The sequence below is a fragment of the Caretta caretta genome, chromosome 3 (genome assembly GCF_965140235.1).
Source record: "Caretta caretta isolate rCarCar2 chromosome 3, rCarCar1.hap1, whole genome shotgun sequence".
In the NCBI taxonomy this organism is placed as follows: Eukaryota; Metazoa; Chordata; order Testudines; family Cheloniidae; genus Caretta; species Caretta caretta.
The window spans coordinates 209,435,055-209,454,500 of NC_134208.1; the positions used below are offsets into that span (position 1 = coordinate 209,435,055).

The window sequence follows — 19,446 nt, forward strand, 5'->3', positions numbered from 1 at the left end:
GACACATGTGACGAGCATCTGGCTGTGCCCAGAGCCACACAGCACCTTGGGGAGTTTACCCAGGAAGCAGCAAAAGGCAGCTACTATCGGAAATAACCAACAATTGCTACCCCCAGTTTGCCGCACTAGGGTTTTGAGCGTCGTCTCAACCAGCTGTGCACAGCCTGGGGCTTTGCTTTGTGGTGCGGCTCCTGAAGTCAGGACTGCAGTTTGGTCCACACGGCTTCGGCCATGAACCAACCCTTGAATATTAGCTCTGAGGCTCAAGCAACTGTGGGGGGCATGTCTGCCAGTCTGCCCCCAACCCAGTGGGGCAGTGCGGAGTGAGTGCAGTGCCACCTGCAGGCTGACAGGTGCCCAGCAGGATGAGGGAAGGAGAGGGAAGCGCAGACCCGGGTGCGGGGCTGAACGAATTGACACACTCTCTGCTTCCTTTGTGAAGCTCCTCTTCTCGTCAGACTCAGGAGCGGGGGTCCCATTTGGCCTTCTAGAGCAAGCCAGCCAGCCGGCTTTGGGACCTGGATACATGTGTGGACGTCAAAGGTCTGCCCGCCACAGATCCATAGGACTGCACAGCTCCCTAGGGGCTAGGAGTCTCCCATGGACTCTTCCTTTTTTCCAGGCAGGCAGGGTGACAGATGTTGGCACCGTGCCTCGGAGTCCAGTGATTCTGATAACAGAGCTGGCCTAGTTTAATACAGTATATACAGCAAGTCATACAGCATGGCACAAAACTATTAAAGCTTCCTCAGAACTGCACCAGTCGGCCTCACCCCGCTAGCGACATGGCAGCATTCCCCAAGCGCTCCTAGCCTGGGCTAGCCAAGATGCCACAGGAGCTGCAAATAACGGCACTGTCTCGGGTAGTGCGACTGGGTAAACTCTGACTTTCGGCTGAACTGTGAAAATGTACATCTTCAAAGGGTGTACTGAGTTACGCATCTGGATGGCTTTCACTCTGAGACAACCTAGGCCAAAGCTGCAAACAAATTCCTAACAAGGAACAAAGAGTGCTCTAAAAATAGCCCCCTGGCATCTGTACAGTTTCAATATGACCAGGAGGCAACACCGCAAAGATTCCAACCTAAGTTCCACCTTTTTCACGCTTTGGGTCAGACTCCACCCTGGCCCTGCAGAGGCAAGCACTCCTAGTGATTTACAAAGAGCATGACTCCACAGCTGGGGACAAATCTAGGGAACAAACATCACTGCTGGCATTTTATTAAAGAAGAGACCTTTGATTCTCGTCAAAACCTGTGATCCCTTTCTCTGCTTTAACAACTCTCTAGAAACTGGACAGATGTTGCTGTGATTGCAAGTTTGTGGTGACATTGGTACTAATACATATAATTTAGATTGGGAAGGAAGCACGAACGACGCTCACGGAGACCCTAGTGCAGCAAGGCATTTCAGCATATGCTTAACTGTGATTAAGTGAGAAGTCCTAGTAACATGAATGCTACTACTCACCTGCGTAAAGTTGGGCACATGCTAAAGGGCCTTGTTGAACTGGGTCCACACCAGTGCGGGCTCCAATTCGGCAAAGCAGTTAAGCCCGTGTTTAAGGTCTACTGATTTCCACGGAGGCTCAGCATGGGACTTTCATTAAGCACATGGCACAGTGCTTTGCTGAACCGGGGGCCAAAACTGGCAGCCAACACCATCAGCACTCGCCTGAAGTTAGGCTGGCTCCCAGACCCAGGTTGATGCAAAATAAATGCCCTGATTTTCGGGGGGTGCCCTACTCCCCTTGTTGACGTGCTGATACTCCAGGCCACCTGCGAGTGGAGCTGCAGGTGCTCTGGGCGCCTGAAAACTGGCCACTTATTCCAGTGCCTGAATATGGATTTAGGAGCCAAACTATATTTCCAGGTTTGAAATTTTAGCTATGTGCTCTAAAATAAAAAAAATAAAAAATAAATGAAAAATACCCACTGCAGTTGCCCCAGGTCCCGGCTCAGCTGTTCTCATGTTGTCAGCAGGATGGCTCCTCGGCACGGTTCAAACGTTCTACCAGAAACATATCAACTGACTGTCTCCGAGGGGCGAAGGGCAGCGTAGGTCAGTCTGTCCCACGTCCATCTGATCACAGCCCACGAAGGTGCACTGCTCAGTCGCTCTGTTGCTTCTGACCCAGCAGCTCTAGGGGTGCGGCAGGGATCAGGGGGTTTCTAATGGCATGAGCTCCAGGACGGGACTGAACGCTACACTTGGGAGGCTCCTCGGAATCCGTAGCAACCTACAAGCAGGGAATGAGCTTGCCACACAATCCCTTTGGACGGTGCACATTACATCCTTCGCTACGGCCTGCCTCCACCCCTGCCGCCTTGGGCTGTCTCCTACAAGGGAAACGCTATGCGGGAGAAGTCCCTGCATTGCCTGGCGCTTGTGCAGGAGGTAAGGGGGCGCGTGAGTGAACCGATCTGGCATCGTACAGCATTGCCAGGGCTGTAACCTGTTAATACAGCCCTTTCACCAGTCACCTTCCAAATACCAAATCCTGAGCTCAGTTCTACAGCTCTATCCCATGGGCAGGGCAGATTGTGTATAAGGGGACAGTGTAACTACAGCTCTGACACTGTTAGCCCCTGTTCATGCAGTTTTTAAACAGCAGAAACATCCCAAGACTGTACTATCACTTATTCCATTTAATAAAAAAGAGAAGAGCATGAACACCAGGGTTTTAACACTGAGCTATAACGTAGGGAACGGCTGCAGGGGAGGGAAAGACTCCAATTCCAAGACAGCAATGGAAGAAGAAATAAAATAGACCACCACAGGTTGTGATTTATTAAAACATAATCCTGCCAACTCTCTGGTGGCGATCGACAGAGACATCACTTTGTACAAACTCAGATTGCTTGTGTTGCCTTGGCCACTCGCTAGACGGCTGGAATGGCCCAGTCACCTTACAATGCTATTTCTGTAAGACACAAATACGCCAAGTGAAACATTCGCTGCAAACATCTGGCCTCCGAATAGCTCAGTTCTTGTTTCACAGCAGAACTTCAGAGTCCTCAGAAGAGTCATCTGCATACAGCAGTTCATCTCCTAACAAGCTGCCCAGCATCAGGCTGGCTGGACACCACATGGCCCCGTTTCGGGCGACAGTGCCCTGCAGAAGAGGGGCGTGCCCCTGTTCCAGAGTCAGGGTGCTGCCAGTCTGTTCGTCTGTCTCCCCCTTTAAGATATACCTTTCCTCCTGCTGATCACTTTCATGGACATCTGCAGTGACAACCGTGGTATCTGGCTTGGGGGAAAGGGACACAGTTACGTAACTGGGATTGAGAGCCACGTCTGTCTGAGGGAATTCGGACTCTTCCATCAGCTCCTCGCTCTCCTCCGGCAAGCTTGTGTTGATATAAATGACGTCTTCAGACCCACTCACTTTGGGCAAAGTTTCCAATAGCTTCTCCAGGTGGAGTTTTAGCTCTGGGAATGCGGGTCGCTCCCGGGGGTCTGTTCTCCAGCAGGAGTACATCACTTCATACCTGAAAGCACAAGGAAATAGAACAGTTCTTCAGGAAGCTGCACTGTTCACTAAACGGTGCTGAACGACACACAGGACAGCCGTGGTTGAAAGAGAACATCCTTTCATCCTTCTGGCTCTGCTGAAGGAGAGGCTTTCCTTTATGAGAAAAATGACCATTGCTCCTAACCATTTATCTTCCAAAATTACTGCTATAGGCCTATGCAGTATTGTCATGGGCCCAGACTATGAGAGAGACAAGGTGTACTCCAGAGTCACCAACTTTGGGGTAGGTAGAAAATGCCTCAGCTGAGCCCACACAGAACAAAAAGGATCTGGTTCAAGGTGACACAGCCCTTAAAGGGTCCCTGTGATATTAATTTTAACTTTATTTTACTTGTAAATTCTCAGAATATTCCATCGCTATTCCGATAACAAATGGTGTCACTTGGGGAAAGATACGCTGCATTCTTCACATGTCAACAAAGAGGTCGATTCCATAATTTAACAGCAAACCTCAACTAGGGGGCTCTGCCCAGCACCTGACCAACATCTATAAATAGATCTTTCTCCTGCAACTGGAGTTCCTCCTCTTATCGCCCTCGAGTCCCAGGGGCAGCAGAGTATTTGTTGCTTGATGGGGACGGGAATGTCCTCCGAGTAAAGTGTTCTGAGGAGGAATCTAGATAAACTCTTCTACCTCGGAGGTGACAGGCAAGCGTAGACTTTCCGGTGCCACCACCTACAGTGACCAACAAAAGCTGACTCCGGGCTGGAAAGGAAAGGCAGCTGTTGTCACATTCACTATTGCCATGCGCTCTGTTGCTCACAGAGAAATCATTGACTGGCCACTTGAGCACGGTCGGTCGCAGAAGTTGACAGCGGTAGGAAAAGCAGAATAGTCTAGGACAACACTGGGAGCCAGGAATTGTGAAGGTCTAATCCTAGCTCGGACACCAACTCACTGGGTGGCCTTGAGCTGGTGACCTGTAACCTTTCTATAGCTCAGTTCTCCCCGTCTGTAAAATGAAGCTAACTCCTTCACTGGGGTGGTGGGAAGACATCTTTACATTCAGTGCAACTGAAACGGACCCCTTTGGGCTGGCAGAGGGATTTGAACCCAGGACATCAGAAGTGACAGCACACTGCCAGCTAGTACCTTATGGCAGGGCCTAAGACAGGTGTCTTTTCGAAAGCAAAGATATGCCTCTGCTTCTTTATGGTCATCTGATGCTCTGCACATTTCTCTTCACTCTTTCGGTATAAACTAGAATGTGAAGAGTGTGTTAATCAACCCTCGTTTCTCTCCCTGATCAGCTGAAAACAACTTAAAGTTTAACTATGGGTCATTTTTCCTTTAAAAAAAAAACCAAACCAACAATTTTCCAGGCTGCCTCTAAATTTGAGAGAGACAAGGTGGGCGAGGCTGGTGGAAGAGACAAGCTTTCGAGATACACCCTCTCTCATTTCCCAGGCCCAACACAGCTACAACACTGCCAGCATTGTCCCGCTCAAACCCTTTAGGCACAGCTACGTAACCCGCAACTGCCCACCTCATTTCAAATGACTGCCACCAACGTGCATTACCCCTTCTGCTTAACAATCTGCCCCAACCTGTATTTACCTCAGTCACTCTGCTGCCTTCCCCAGGCGGAAGACGACCTCTTTGTAGCTCAAAAGCTTGTACCTCAGCAAAAGTTGGTCCAGTAAAAGATATTACCTCATCCACCTTCTCTCTCTCTAAATTTTATAGAGAACTACACTCAGGGGCCCAATTACATGGATTTCTGTATCATTAATTGATTATTAGTTGACGTTTGTTTCTTTTAAGACCTGCTGGGTGAAGAAACCCTCATCCACCTCACTCCTCCAATATCCTGGGACCAACATGGCTGCAGCGAGGCTGCAAACAACAGTGGAAGATATCATGTCTGTTAAGACTTGACGCTTACTGACCTCAGTGCCCCAAATACAATACTAAAAACGGTACTGCCGGATGCCACAAGCGAGAGTGCAGCGATCAAGGCCAAGCTACAGGCCAACTGGTCTTTGGGAGTTGAGGGCACGTAGCACTTTGCTGGATCTGCTCCTGATGAGAAAAAGTATTGCAGGTTCCTTTTGTTTATGCTGGAGGGTATAACTAATTGGAAATTAACAGTGACACATTACAGCCATTAATCCTTGGACATTCACCCTCATCTGCCATCTAAGAGGTTGATCCAAATCAACGGTTTATTCATGACTCGCTTCAGGGAAGGGCATTTAAAATAGCACACCCACAAAACCACGACTTCAGGGCTTGAATTTATGCCAAGATGCCATAACCTGGCAGCAATCACACTTTCCATGCAGCTCTTTTGCCAAACAATTGTTACAACGGCACTGAAAGCAGTGGGGAAACAGTACGGTTTACTCTTGCGACTAAATTCGAACAAGCACGCCCAGAGCCAGAGCGTGAGAGGAGGCTCTAGCTGTGTGCCAGGCAGAGTTCGCAGACGGGCTGCTTTTCTCTACCAAGCTGCAGCAGCACAGAGAAGGGGAGAGAGCAGGAGAGACCTTTGCAAAGGGAATGCCTGTTTAGCGAGGTCGGGGCTTTTGGCCACTATCTTTGAGCGCTTCCCTTTTAGGGACGGTTATTATGCAACTTCCAGAGGCCTGTTTATTGACATGGTTTCCCCTTGGCCTGTGGGGGTTTTAAACATTTTGAGCTGCACACAAGAATTCTTCAGAGACTCTGGCAGTTCAGCCAACTTTTAATACAAACCCCTCTGTGAGCTGCCCAGACATTTAAAACGCCTTCAGAGCTCACCCACATTGTAAGGTCTCTTCTCCATAGATTTACAGATGTTAAGGACAGAAGGGCCCATGCTGAGCATCTCTTTGGGCCTCAGTGGGGTTGTGCACAAGAGCTCGAGAGCAGAACTGGCCCCTTATCATCCAAGTTTCCTTTTAAAGCAATAGGATTTCGCATGTGAACAGTATCACCCAGCATGCCCCCTGAAGATCCCCTCCAGGAGCAGCTCCTTCGGGAATGCTAGGGAAGCCCTACACGTGGCAGCAGCTCAGCTCCTGAGAGCCAAACTCCAAGTGCACACCCCCAGACCGGGCTTTACAAAGTTCTTGGCAACTCCAGCCTGAGGTAGTTAGCAGCCAGAACACCCTCAAGCTGAAGCAAAATTTTAAAAGAGTTAAGTTACAGACTGACTTGATATGCCGATTAACTCTACATTAATTTATAATACATTCCTCGTGTCCCTCTAAAGCAGCTGTTCACTAAACCCCTGCACAATTAAAGGCTCATGGTTTCCAATTTTTAAAACTCAAATTTTTAAACATTTTTGTCTGAGTTTGATGCCGAAATCATCAGAAACCCTAAAAACAGAGGGCCGGATCCTCAGCTGGTGCGACTCCATGGAGCGCCACTGCAGACAGTGGGCTCTGGCCTTCAGCTTGTGGGAATCAGTGCAATCCCACTGAAATCAGTGGGCCTACCTCAATTTACAATGTCTGAAAGTCTGGCCCCAAATGTTTCTTTTGCTATTTTGTAAAGGAGAAACGGATGGAAGTAATTTGTGTCAATAAGCTTTCAGCCAGAGCTTTTTATTCCCCAAGTTTCAGCCAAGTTCACGTTTGAAAGCTAAGCCACACATCCATGACAGCCGTTAGTTGCTGTGTCCAATTAGCTACAGTGAGCCACAAAACCATGGGAAGAGCGTGAAGAATGACGCGTAGCAAGGACTCTGCCACTGAGCGAGGGTAAATGCTGACAGTCTGGGTGTTATTGAACCAGTTGAGATTGACAAGTGCAAACATGTTCCTGTGGATAAAGTGAGTCCACATGTATGAATGTACCACATCAATACTCACAGCTCATCCAAGCAGTCCTCTGGCTGTTTCAGCCTGTGACCATGAAGGAGGTAGTCATAGATTTCATGGTTCTGCACTCCTGGGTACGGAGTCATCCCTCGAGTGGCTATCTCCCACATCGTAACCCCAAACGCCCACTACAAAGAACAAAGGGAAAGCCTATTAAGATGACATTTCCAGAAGGACTGAATGAGTCATTTCATGGGGAAAGGTCATTTCCTAAAGCCCATCAGGATCTTGCATAATGTGGATAATTATATGCATAGTGTGAATATGTTTCCAAGCTGGAAATAACATGCTATGTCCTACAATAGCTCAGTGGCTCACTCAATAAACCTATTCCAGGAGCCTTTACAAGCAAAGAGAGATCTGTGCACCACTCATCAATGTGGCTCTGTTTACTGTCAAATCCTCATGCTTTCATTTATTTGGCTTTTCCATTTTCAGGATACAAAAACAAATGAAGCTAATGTAGGCGACACCCCAAAAACAACACAGGCCGATTAAAACAATCGAAATATGAAAATCAGAGGGCTAAGAAACACCCGCAGCGATCAACATTTCCAACGACTGGCTGTATTACATGCTTCTACCATGGACTGGAGTTCTGACGGCAGGGTCGGGGACCTTGCACCTGGGGTACATACCACGTCGCTCTTGGTCGTGTACACCCGATCAGCCAGGCTCTCAATTGCAATCCACTTGACAGGCATTTTAGCAATGCGCCCCTGACGGTAATAATCGCCGCTATAGATCTTCTTCGACAAGCCAAAGTCTGCCACACACACAGTCATGTCGTCCCGTAACCTGTCCGTGTTTACAAGGAAATGTTAAAATGAATGCCGAACAAGACTATGTTTACTTGCTCACAGGTGTAAAGTTACTCACACTTCTCCAGGATCAGGGCCTCCAAGCACCCCTCCCCCCATGTTATTTCTTACTAGGGTAAACGTGCCAAGATTTAAAGTGGAACAGCTGGCAAAGGTCTTATTCCTACTGCCCACCCTTCATCACAAATGTTAAGGACGGATGGGACCTCTGTGATCATCGAGTCTGACCTCCTGCATAGCACAGGCCACAGGACTTCCTTTTGCCTACTACCGTTCCCGTGAAAACTAAGTGAAAGAGAAAGTCTGACAAACCACGTTCTGAGTTAAAACATGAGCTGTTTTCACTTGGCTGTTTCTCAAGACCGAGGAGATTTGATAGGAAAGTGAAAGGTTTCTTTCTAAAGTGAGTGCATCAGAAACACCACGAAGAGCCTGCACAGGCTGGCATTTGACTATCCGCAATGAAACAGAGAAACCAAACTCACATGCAGTTTCGAGCAGCTAAATCTCGATGGAGAAATTGCCGAGCGCTGAGGTACTCCATTCCGAGCGCAATATCGACCATGAACTTCAGCAAGGTCTGCAGTGATACGTGCTGGGAAGAGAGGGAGGAGGTTAGCATGTACTGGAAGCATGCGAAGGCTGGAACATTATCGGCAAACACTGCTGCAAGTGGACCCCAGCAACTCCCATGTAGCCCAACAAGAATTAAGGCCACTTGAAAACCTCAGCAGAGACACTCACAGGCCAGGGCCCCAGGGAAACGAGAAAACACATTTTCCATTTCTACACAGCGGCCAGTTGGACAAGGCTCTCTTTGATCAGTGCATAGTTACGTGCCAAGCTACCAGCGAGCTTTCCCGTGGTTCATAGCCCAGGCAGACCTGTTTGCGGTGGGAGCACTGAAATACTTCATTGTTCAGGGTGGCCTGGTAAACCATATCAGTTTAGTGTCAGAGCTCTTCTTTGTCAGACACAAGGAGTAAATGAAACAATTTCAGCACGGCCCAATAGGAACAGCACAAGCAACTCCGCTTGCTCACAGCTGCATGATTCTCAGCATCGTGTGGCGTCTTACTGGTGCTCCGCCGGGGGTTAACTCACCAAAACAACAGGGTCTACTTAGTTAGGAAGATACGGAAACAATCTGTGCCAGGCATGGCAGTGTAGAAACAATGGGAGGCATTATCTGCCAGGCTACCACCATGGCTACTGCAACGAAACGGAATACCACTGCTGGCTGCTCTGCTGAACGAAAACCAAACCACTGTTCCCAGCCCCGCAATGCGACCCCAGAGACCAGGGGTGTCTGGGCACTGAACTCGGCATTAACAAAGCTTCTGGGAAGTGGATCTCTCATGCTTTCCCTCGTACGGGGCTTGAAGTTACACTCACTGAAGCCCATGGCAAAGCTCCCGCTGACTGCAGCGGGGCAGGATCAGGGCCTTCTCGCTGAGGGGATGGGACAACCTCACAAGCACCCGACAGACTATTTTTTGCATTCTTATGCACTTAGACTAATCTTATTGCCAGAATAGTCTCCAGACACACTTTGGGTGCCTGCCCTCTTCTCTCGAAGGCAGTTATCTCATTCGTTTGTCAGCATCTAATGAATTTTATAGATAAAAGATTTAAACAGGAATTCCCCCTTTTTAGAAACAGACACATCTCTGAGCTTTAAACCACGGCAGCACCTCATGAGCTGGTTCTCAGCGAGCCAGACATGGAGGGCCCAATTCCCCATTGCCCTACCCTGGGGCAGGCGTTCCCACCCAGGCAATGTGACTGCAAAACACTCCTGTTCTATTTGGTAGTGTTGTGAGTAGTGGAATGGGTGACCCAGAGGCTGAAGAGCCAAGAGCCAATGTAACCGTGTTGCACTAACAGTGGATGTTCATTATCCCGCCTCCCTTTGCTTTTTCTTATGGAGAAGCGCAGCTCGGTTTTATTCTTCACAAACCATGAAAAGCTCAGACACTCCCTGGGCCAAGTCACTCAGCCGCTGCATGCTTCAGTTTCTCAGCTGTACGAAGGGAGTGTAAAAACACTTTGCCATCTTTATCTCCAGGGCAAAGTCCTGGCCCCTGTGAAGTGAATGGCAAAACTCCACTGATTTCAGTCGGGGTGGGATTTCTTCCCTGGTGTTTTGCAAAGACAGGAGACTGCTGAATTGGAATTAATTTGCAAACTGGACACCATTAAATTAGGCTTGAATAAAGACTGGGAGTGGATGGGTCATTACACAAAGCAAAACTATTTCCCCATGCTAATTCCCCCCCCCCCCCAATGGTTACTCACACCTTCTTGTCAACTGTTGGAAATGGGCCATCCTGATTATCACTACAAAAGGTTTTTTTCTCCTGCTGATAATAGCCCACCTTAATCGATTGGTCTGTTAAGAGTTGGTATGGCAACCCCCATTGTTTCATGTACTCTGTATGTATAAATATCTTCTTACTATATGTTCCATTCTATGCATCTGATGAAGTGGGTTTTAGCCCATGAAAGCTTATGCCCAAATAAATTGGTTAGTCTCTAAGGTGCCACAAGTACTCCTGTTCTTTTTGCTGATACAGACTTACACAGCTACCCCTCTGAAACCTGAGTCCTTTTCATGTTTCAGAAAAATAAAGCCAGAGTTTTTTCACAGTTCAACGTAAGGCACTGGAAGATCTGGCTCTGGGTTGATAATTAATGCTGAATACAACCTGGCATCAGCTCCTCCTAGCAGCCTTGTTGGTTAAGTGCGCCAGTGCTTTGCAACAGCTGAGTTCGTTACCTGGGGGCCTGTTTCAAACCGCGAGCGCAGCAGGAAGCTGTGCAGGTCGCCGTATTTCATGAACGGGAGAACCACCATGGGCTTCGGGATCTGCCGGGAGCTCAGCTCTATGCACACACCTGGAACAAATGGAAGAGGAGCGTCGCGCACCAGGCCAGGCCATTGCCCAGACTGACACCCATCCTGGATCTGAGTCCTGGGAAGGCTTGGTGAGAAAGCTGGGGCTTGCCCTTGGCTGGGCAATCTGTGGGTCCCGTAGAGCTCATGTAGCTGGCTCTTCAATACCCACTCCTGTCTGTCCCCTTCACTGGGTACAGGGGAACATCAGGGCAGGGGTGTCCGCGTGCTCTGGCAATGCTGGGCCAGCAGGTCTCAGCTCCACTATCCTGGGCGTACCCAGCTGCAAGCAGCAGTCACTGTCAGTCAGTCTGATGGAAAGAACCCAAGCCAGATTTCCGTACGAGAGCCCAGTGTCACCCCGCCCTGAGCAGGCTCTGAGCTACAGAGTGGCTGCTGCCGAGAGCAGAGGCCTAGAAAGGTAAAGGTGCAATACACAGCACCAACCCAGAACTGTTCCCCAGCTGCCACCACCAGGCCCTTTCCCTACAGGAATCGTCTTTGGATCTGGACTGCTGCTCTCTGCTGGAATGTAGACATGCTGTCAAATTTAACATGCACTAGTCAGAAACCTGTGCATTTCGGGAGAGGAAAATATTGGAAGCAGATGGGCAATGCAGATCGGAGAGGAGCATCGCCCTATGCTTTTGCTAATGGCAAAATTCCCTTGTGATGGAAAAGTTACCTCCCCCCTGGGGGCTGTCCACGTACCTAGGAGTTTGATGACATTTAGGTGATTGAAGTCCTTCATGCACGCTGCTTCGCTGAGGAACTCTTCGATCTCTCGCTGGGAAAAGTTCTCCACTGAAAACACCAGAAAAGGGAGGTCACTTAAAACAAAAAAAGATTAAACTCCCCAAATCATTTCTGTTGTGATGGGTCTTATTGCCAGGACTTCCTACTCTGCGTAGTTGTCAGAAAAGCCCCCTCCTAGGCGAGGGAGAAAGGAACGATATTACCAGGCAGAAAGCAAGAGATGGGTAGCAGGCCTGCATCAGGATGTTTGCTGCAGCAAGCGTGGGCTTTGCATGGCTTTCATTTTATTCCTGGGCAGCAGTCGGAGCAGGGGGAGGGTGACGGAAGAGGAAAGGGTTATTCCGGTTTAGGGTTCATAAGCGAGCAGGGAATATCGCGACCAGCACTCACACAGCTGGGTGGGTGGGTTTGTGCATGGCCTGCTTCCCACAGAGTGCATGGTGTGGGCTGTGTTAATGCAGCGTGCCGCTGTCTCGGTGCACCAGCCGAGTGCAGCAAAGCTTTGGCTACCCTGAGCTCCAGCAGAAGAGATCCGTGCCCAGGCCCAGACATGAAGGTCTGTGTGATCTCTGGGCACCTTGTCTATTACATTTCCTGGATCACCTGAATCATCGCTCTAGGGCTGGGTACAACTCCTGCTTGGAGTGCCTGAGGGGTGCTCGGTTTATCTGCAGGTGCTGCAGAGAGAGCCCAGGAAGACAGTTTCTCTTCTAAACTCTGCCTGGTTTTTCCAGTCCCGCCGCTGTAAAATGCTGATCTGCGTTCTGTCTCCCTGGTCTACTCTGGGCATTTGGGGAAGCTGTCCATGTACAACCTAGAGAGAAATGGCAGGGGAGGTAAAACCTTTCATGGGACCAACTTCTGCTGGTGAAGGAGGCAAGCTTTCAAGCTTACGCACAGCTCTTCGAGTCAGAAGACAAGCTGAAGAAGAGCTCTGTGTAGTTTGAAAGCTTGTCTTCCTCCCCAACAGAAGGTGGTCCAGTAAAAGGTATTCCCTCCCCGACCTGGTATCTTTGAAAGAGCCAGTCATTAAGGGCATGTTGATCCAGACAGATGGTTGAAAGCTGGGAGAAGCTGGTTTCTCTCAGTTGTCTGCAGGAGCCTGAATTCAAGAGAGTGGAAAATCTCCAGAACAACAGAACAAAGAAACCAGGTGTTGGGCCAGCTTTTTCAAAACACCCAGGCTGAGAAACTGAGAAACACAGTGGACTCACAGACACACAGGGAAGGTGGGCAGGAGAGGGGGCATGCTTTCATAGTGGGAGAGTATGTGATGGTCTTGATTTAACTGCAGGACCAGCCGAGAAAGAAGAAAGCTGGCCACAAAGTAGAGGGAGCGAAACTCCATGACCAAGAGGAGAATCCTTGACTCCCTAATGGGGTTGCCACCTGGCTGGTTTTTGACTGGCCTGGCTGTTTTTTCTACTGCCTTGTTGGTTGCCGGTCCAAAGACGTTGTTTGCCAGGTGTTTTGCTGTTGCTGGGTATTTCTGGCTATCTACATGGGTGGCCGCGTGTGCAGCAATCTGGTAACGCTGGCCATGCATGTCACAGCTCGACGTGCACCGCAGCCGCCCAAGGGTCCATTCAGCACCCTGGTCCTGCTCTGCATGCATGCAGCATGCCGGAGCAGACACCAGCTAATCAGGAAGCAGCGCCCTAGCTCCACCCTTGAATCTCTTCAACTCTTGCATGAGTGGCCAGTTTTTCTGTGCCTTGGAGGAAACTCCACCCCCTAGTGGACTCTGACCTAAGCCAGACAGCGCTCCAGAGCGGTGGGGAAACAGAGTCAGGGAACAGTTTATAGGGTCTGTCTGGATCTGTCTATCTTTTGTGCTATCTAAGCAAAGAGTACATGTGCTTAGAAACCTTTGCAAAGTCTAGCTGCTTGTCTGTCTGCTTCAAGCAGCACGGATCCCTGAAGAGTTCAACTCCACAAAGGTCTGGAGTGTGGGACCCAAACACAGCAGCCTGGTGAGCGTCCAGCAGGGGGTGCTCTCCCAGGGCGGTGTGCGACATCTACTGTAAATCCTGCGGCACACAGCCCAGATCGAGTCCCTTTAGTTTACAGCACTGCTTATAAAAACGCTGGCAATTTGCGCTTTCCTTTGTTGATGTGGGGAGGGACAATTTACCTATAACAGACGTGAGCCCAGGGGTTGGCTCTGGGGAGGAGACCTGGAAAGAGAAGCAGCACCATGCAGCCCATCCAATGACATTTTCCAGCATTCTTGCCCACAGCACACACCAGAAATGCTTTATGAGATGGCCACACCACCACGTCCACGGCAGATTCTGAAAGCGCGGCAGGTCCAGCACGAGGTGGGTTTTGACATTTCCCTTGGGTGGGGAGCAAACACTCACCTAAAATTCTGCAGAAAAGCAAAGTGCCTGGGGAATGAACTGTCTGGGGCAGCAAACAAGAGAGACACACGGGGGACGTTACAGTAACGCAGATAATCAATAATAACTCGATGAAATCTGGAGAACAGCGAGCGAATTCTCCACTCAATAGAGAAGGGTAAGAAGAAACCCCGTTGCCATCCAGCAGCTCCCTGCCCCCAGAGAGAGATCCTTTTGCTTCGTTTTCATTTTTCAGGATTTGCAATTCTGGGCTGAGCACTGAGCGCGCTTTCCAGAAATCAGACTGGCTGATCTGGCTACGGGGTATTGTTCTCTAGAAAGGGACGGACACACACAGCAACACCACACAGCAAATGTCTCCCCTAGGTCTTCCCTTACCCTCAATTCGATCACCTGACACTGACCCCAGGGGCCCTTTCCTGGGGATTACTGGGGAGGAGGGTCCTTATCTCCTCCTCCTAGTTATTCATTGATCCCCATGAAATACCCTGTATCCAAGCAGCTATTGCTTAGCTATGGCTGACAATCCCCTGCCTGACGCAGTCTCTAGAACAAGCCACGTTAATGGTCCCATGGGCTGGGCTGGGCTGGCATTCACCCGCAGCGCCAGGCGCTCTCATCCCTGGCCTTGGGCGAGCTGGGCAAATCTTGTGACAAAACCCAAACAGCACTAGATCTCACAGCTGTCACCGCTACTTACACTTCATGGTTTTCACGGCGACTTTCTGCACAGTGCCACTGGGCTGGCTGAGGTGCCCTTCCATCACTGACCCGAACTCTCCTGTACCACGAGAGAGAAGGAACAGTCTCCTTTGTCCACAGCCCCACGGCACCACCCAGCCTCTGCACGAGAGACCCAAAGGCTGTCGCAGGGATGCTGGTAGGGCAGAGCACATCTGGCCCATGCCGTGCCTGGCTCACACCACACACAGAGGAGAGACGGTGCATTGCGCTGGACACACCACAGCTGCTGCGACCGGCTGTCCCCAGCCCGGGGGGACGATGGACTCGCACACGGGGCTGGAGCACGGACAGGCTAAGCACCAGTCAGACTGCAGCTCTGCTCCACTCACACAGGCAGTGTGGTGCTGGCCAGCCCAGAGAGTAAAGGACATAGCAGCTGGGGATGGCGGCAGGGCCTCGGCTCTGGCAGAGCAGGGCTAGGTAATAACAAGGTGCTTAGCAAGGGGAGGGGCTGGAGCCTTCCACACCCCCATGCCCAGCTACAGCCTGCAGCTGCTGGGGTCACACATCATCCCCGTGGGGATGGGGAAGAGACGGGGCCATGCTTCCCTGGCAGGGCAGTGTGCTATCTATGTAGTAGCAGTCCGGCTCCCTGTGCAGTGAGGGTCTGGGGCAGGCATTCTGAGCACACACTGGCCCTCCGTGTTCTCCCGTCTACTACAATAGTCCTAGAGATCAGGGCCCTTTGTGCTGGGGGCCGAATAGACACACAGCAAAAGGCCGTCCCTGTGCCAAAGGGCTCACAACTCAGACAAGGGTGGGAGGGGAAACTGAGGCACAGAGCCATGAAGGGATTTGCCCAAAGTCAGTGTCAGAGCCAAGAAGAGAACCCAGGTCTCATGGGTCTCAGCCCAGTGCCTTGTCCTCTAGGCCACCCTGCCTCCCCACCAGGCGCTGGGTCTTGGGAGGATGCAGGGAAACCCGCACATGGGCAGAGGCAACGGTGCCAGCTAACACCATGCAGATTCAGCACTGCGTCCAACCCCCCATGGCGCTCCGGACATTCAGCACCACTCACCCTCTCCCAGAATCTTCCCCAGGGTGAGGGAATCCCTGTCAATCACGACGTCCTGGAGCTTCTGCTGCAGCTCCTCGCTGACACCCAGGCTGGCCACTGCAAGAGAGGCCCTTGGTGAGCTGGGGAGCTCAGCACGTGCTCCGGATGCTGCAAACCCAGGATGGTCGCCACAGGTGGACAAAACATCAGAGGCACCTTTAGGGCTAAATCCTGCCCTGGTGCCTGTGGGGGAGGGCAGAACTGCTCTCTCCACAGCGCTCCAGGGACAAGCTGCCCCCCAACGTACCAGCCCCCAGCTCCCATTGAGGCCCATGGCACGTGAAGGTGCTCAGCCCCTCCGTGTGGGCCTGGTCCAGCCCCGGTGCATGCTGGAATGGGGGAGGCCCAAGGAGGCCAGGAGAATCCCCAGGTAGCCAGTTACTCCATTTTTGTGACGGTTTTGTGTGTTGGACCAGCACAAGGAGGCTCCAGCGGGGCCAGGATCAGGTCCCTTGTGGTTAATTGATGCCTCGTTTGGTTGCATGCACACACACAGGCTCTTTCCCTGTGGTCCTGTTTCACCATCAGCCCTCTGCCCAAATCCCCACGTATTCCACCGCCCTCTCCACAACAGCCCGTACAACGGCATCCATCGGAGCTTACGTGTCAGTTCAATGGCTCTCCGGCTGTAGGACTGCTTTGCCGTGTAGCTGACGGCATGCTCTGAATCATCGCTGTGGAAAGCATCCCTAAGGGGACAGAAACAGAACGTGTGCCAGGGGAAGGACTTTTCCTCTCTCTTCCTGGAGCGTAGGGCCGCAGCTGCCCAGGCTAGTACATTCGCCTCCCTGAGATGGCTACGGTGAAAAGGAACCACACCTTCTCTCGCACCCAGTACCTTTCCCTCCTGCGGCATGCTACCATCCCCTTGTTCACAAGGTCTTGTCAAAATCGCCATTTGCTACGTCTACACTTGATACAGCCAGTGGTTCGGTGCAGCCACTTACTACAATGAGGGGAGGGGTTCTCCGATGGCTGAAGGCATTCCACCCAGCGCTGCGTAAACAGGGTTAGGTCGGTGGAGCTACGTCTCGCAGGGATGTGGATTTTTCACACCCCGGAGAAACACAGCTATGCCGATGTAACTTTGCAGTGCCCACCAGTCCTACGCTGCTCTATAAAGGATGGTGGGGGAAAAACACCACTTCATCCACACGAATGGCTCATTTTCCTAATCACACAGCAGAGTGTGTATTGATAATAATATTGCCCTGCGATCACTGTCCTTTCATAGATTTTAAAGCCGGACGGCCCCATTGTGATCATCTAGTCTGACCTCCTGTGTAACATAAGCCAGAGACCTGCAAATTATTCCTGGAGCAGATCTTTTAAGAAAAACACCCAATCTTGATTTTAAAATGGTCAGTGATGGAGGATTCACCACAACCCTTGATAAACTGTTCCAATACTAATTGCCCTCACTGTGAATTGATGCCTTATTTCCAGTCTGACTTTGTCTAGTTTCACCTACTAGCCACGGGTGGTCTTAGACCTTTCTCTGCTAGACTGAAGAGCCCACTGTGAAATATTGGTGTACTGGGTATTTGTTTACCCACACTGTCACGTCTCACAAAGAAACCAAGAGCTTCTCTATTGTCAGCAGAGCCGATTCCCATTCTCAGCGTTAGCCAGTCATCTCAAAACTTCAGCCCCTTCCTCTTTCAGAGACAAAAGTGGATTACGGCCAAACAAGCAGCGAATCCCAGAGCTCAAAATGCTGCAGGCCTGAGACTGAAATGTGCTCTGGAACCTTTCTGACTTGACTGTAGCAGACACTGAACCCTACAGGGCCTTTTGCAGGAAGGCAGCGTCAGGGAAAACCAACGTGCCGATTTTAACACGTGTTAGCCAAACAGACGTGTGCGGGAAGAGACATTTACAGGATGTTCGCCCAGTAGGCAGATGGGATCCAGATACACCACCCGTTGGCAGACTGGGATCCAGTGTAACTCCTTGGGAAAGCCAGAGCAGTTAGGATTCATTTATCCATTTTTGCAAACTCCTTTACTCCAGTGCTCTGCGCCCACAGGAACCCAAGTTGGGTTTCAGTATTGAAAGCTGCAGTGACCATTCCCAGGGGGGAGGAGCTTTTACCACGACTGCAGACGTGCGAAGACAAACAACAGCCGTTACATCAAGATTCCCGTGGGGCTGAATTCCCAGAAGCATGTTTTTGCACACACGTAAAGAGCTGGTTATTTAAAAAGTTTTGACTAGAAAGAATCAAATTGTTTATGAACAAAAAGTGCAGGGGTTGGCCTACTTTGAAACCCAGCTTAGAAGGTCACAAGGGAGAATGCGTGCTGTTAATAAGGGACCATTGTCCACGATATTAAAAGCCACCACACAATGCAGTGCTGGCAGGCACTCTGCTCAGATAGGCTAAGGATTAGAACAAGTGTACTAGAAGAGTATCAGCAGCAGGGCTGCACAAGAAAATGGCACAGCCCACAAACCCTGACGTGAGGCAGAACTAGTCTCACTCTTCCGCAGTACGGCCGTATTCCTCTGCCTTTGTAACAACAAAATTCTTCCTTCACAGTGTAAGTATTTTCAATGCAGCGAAGAGTGCTATTCCACAGCACTGAGCATATGCAGGCCAAATTCTGATGTAAAATGCAGCTGGTTTTTAGAGATGCACAAAAATCCCCCCTCTCCTCCTACAAAATAACCAAACCAAATCCCTAGGTTTGCTGTTTTTTAAGTGAGCTAAAACAATCTTGATTCATTTTTATCGATGTATAGAACTTTTCTTCATGGTTAGATCTCGGTAGCTAGCCAGAGCCCCTTAATGCTGGGTTTATAAAGAAATTTCCAATACTGATGATGCAACGTAAATAGCATAGAAAACGATGTTTGCATAATAATAGTTGACAATCACATACTGAAGTTACTTATGCTGCTCAAGGGTTAGGAGATTGTTATATGGGTGCTGTAGGAGATGAGCCAGGGGCTTTCATTGTCCATTTGCAAAACTTTGCTTGCTGCTGAATATTCTCTCTCTTGCTACTGAGCTGAAGCTGAGACAGCTGAAGGGCCAGTGAGAGACTAGGCTCCCCGGGGCGACTTTCCTTCCAGGCTGTTCCAAAGCAAGGAAAAGAACCTTGAACGAAAAGAGAAACGCTGAGGAAGGAGATGGACGTTTCGGCCCTTCCACTCTTGTGAAAGACTCCCAACTACCTCAGAGGGAGTTCTGTCCACCTCAGGGATGCGGCATAGGGCAAAATGGATCCGATGTGTCTTAGATGGCATCCCAGGCCTTCCATGGAGTCACCGCGAGGATACATTTGACCCAGTGTATTTAGCCTTTATTTTTTTGGCTTGTCCTTTTCAGTGGTGCTGGGTAACGAGTGGGGAAAATTCAGCTGCTGAAGAACAGTGGGGCTTTGTTGAAGGTGCTGGCCCCGGGACTGAGGCAATGCTGGCTGGGAGCAGGCTCTGCAGGTGAGGAGCACCAGGCTCAC

General features: G+C 50.3%; 1 protein-coding gene across 1 annotated transcript in view; it reads right to left on the bottom strand.

Annotated features, from left to right (window-relative positions):
* Positions 1–2,762: 2,762 nt before the first annotated feature.
* The window catches only part of MERTK (MER proto-oncogene, tyrosine kinase), a 68,239-nt gene continuing 51,555 nt past the window's right edge, over positions 2,763–19,446 (bottom strand). The window contains exons 11-19 of the mRNA XM_048842299.2: positions 16,586–16,671; positions 15,944–16,039; positions 14,882–14,962; positions 11,774–11,866; positions 10,946–11,064; positions 8,652–8,761; positions 7,984–8,143; positions 7,337–7,473; positions 2,763–3,491 (exon numbers count right to left, since the gene is read on the bottom strand). Coding sequence (XP_048698256.1) covers positions 2,996–3,491; positions 7,337–7,473; positions 7,984–8,143; positions 8,652–8,761; positions 10,946–11,064; positions 11,774–11,866; positions 14,882–14,962; positions 15,944–16,039; positions 16,586–16,671 — 1,378 coding nt within the window. The 3' untranslated portion in view covers positions 2,763–2,995. The remainder of the gene's footprint in view (positions 3,492–7,336; positions 7,474–7,983; positions 8,144–8,651; positions 8,762–10,945; positions 11,065–11,773; positions 11,867–14,881; positions 14,963–15,943; positions 16,040–16,585; positions 16,672–19,446) is intronic.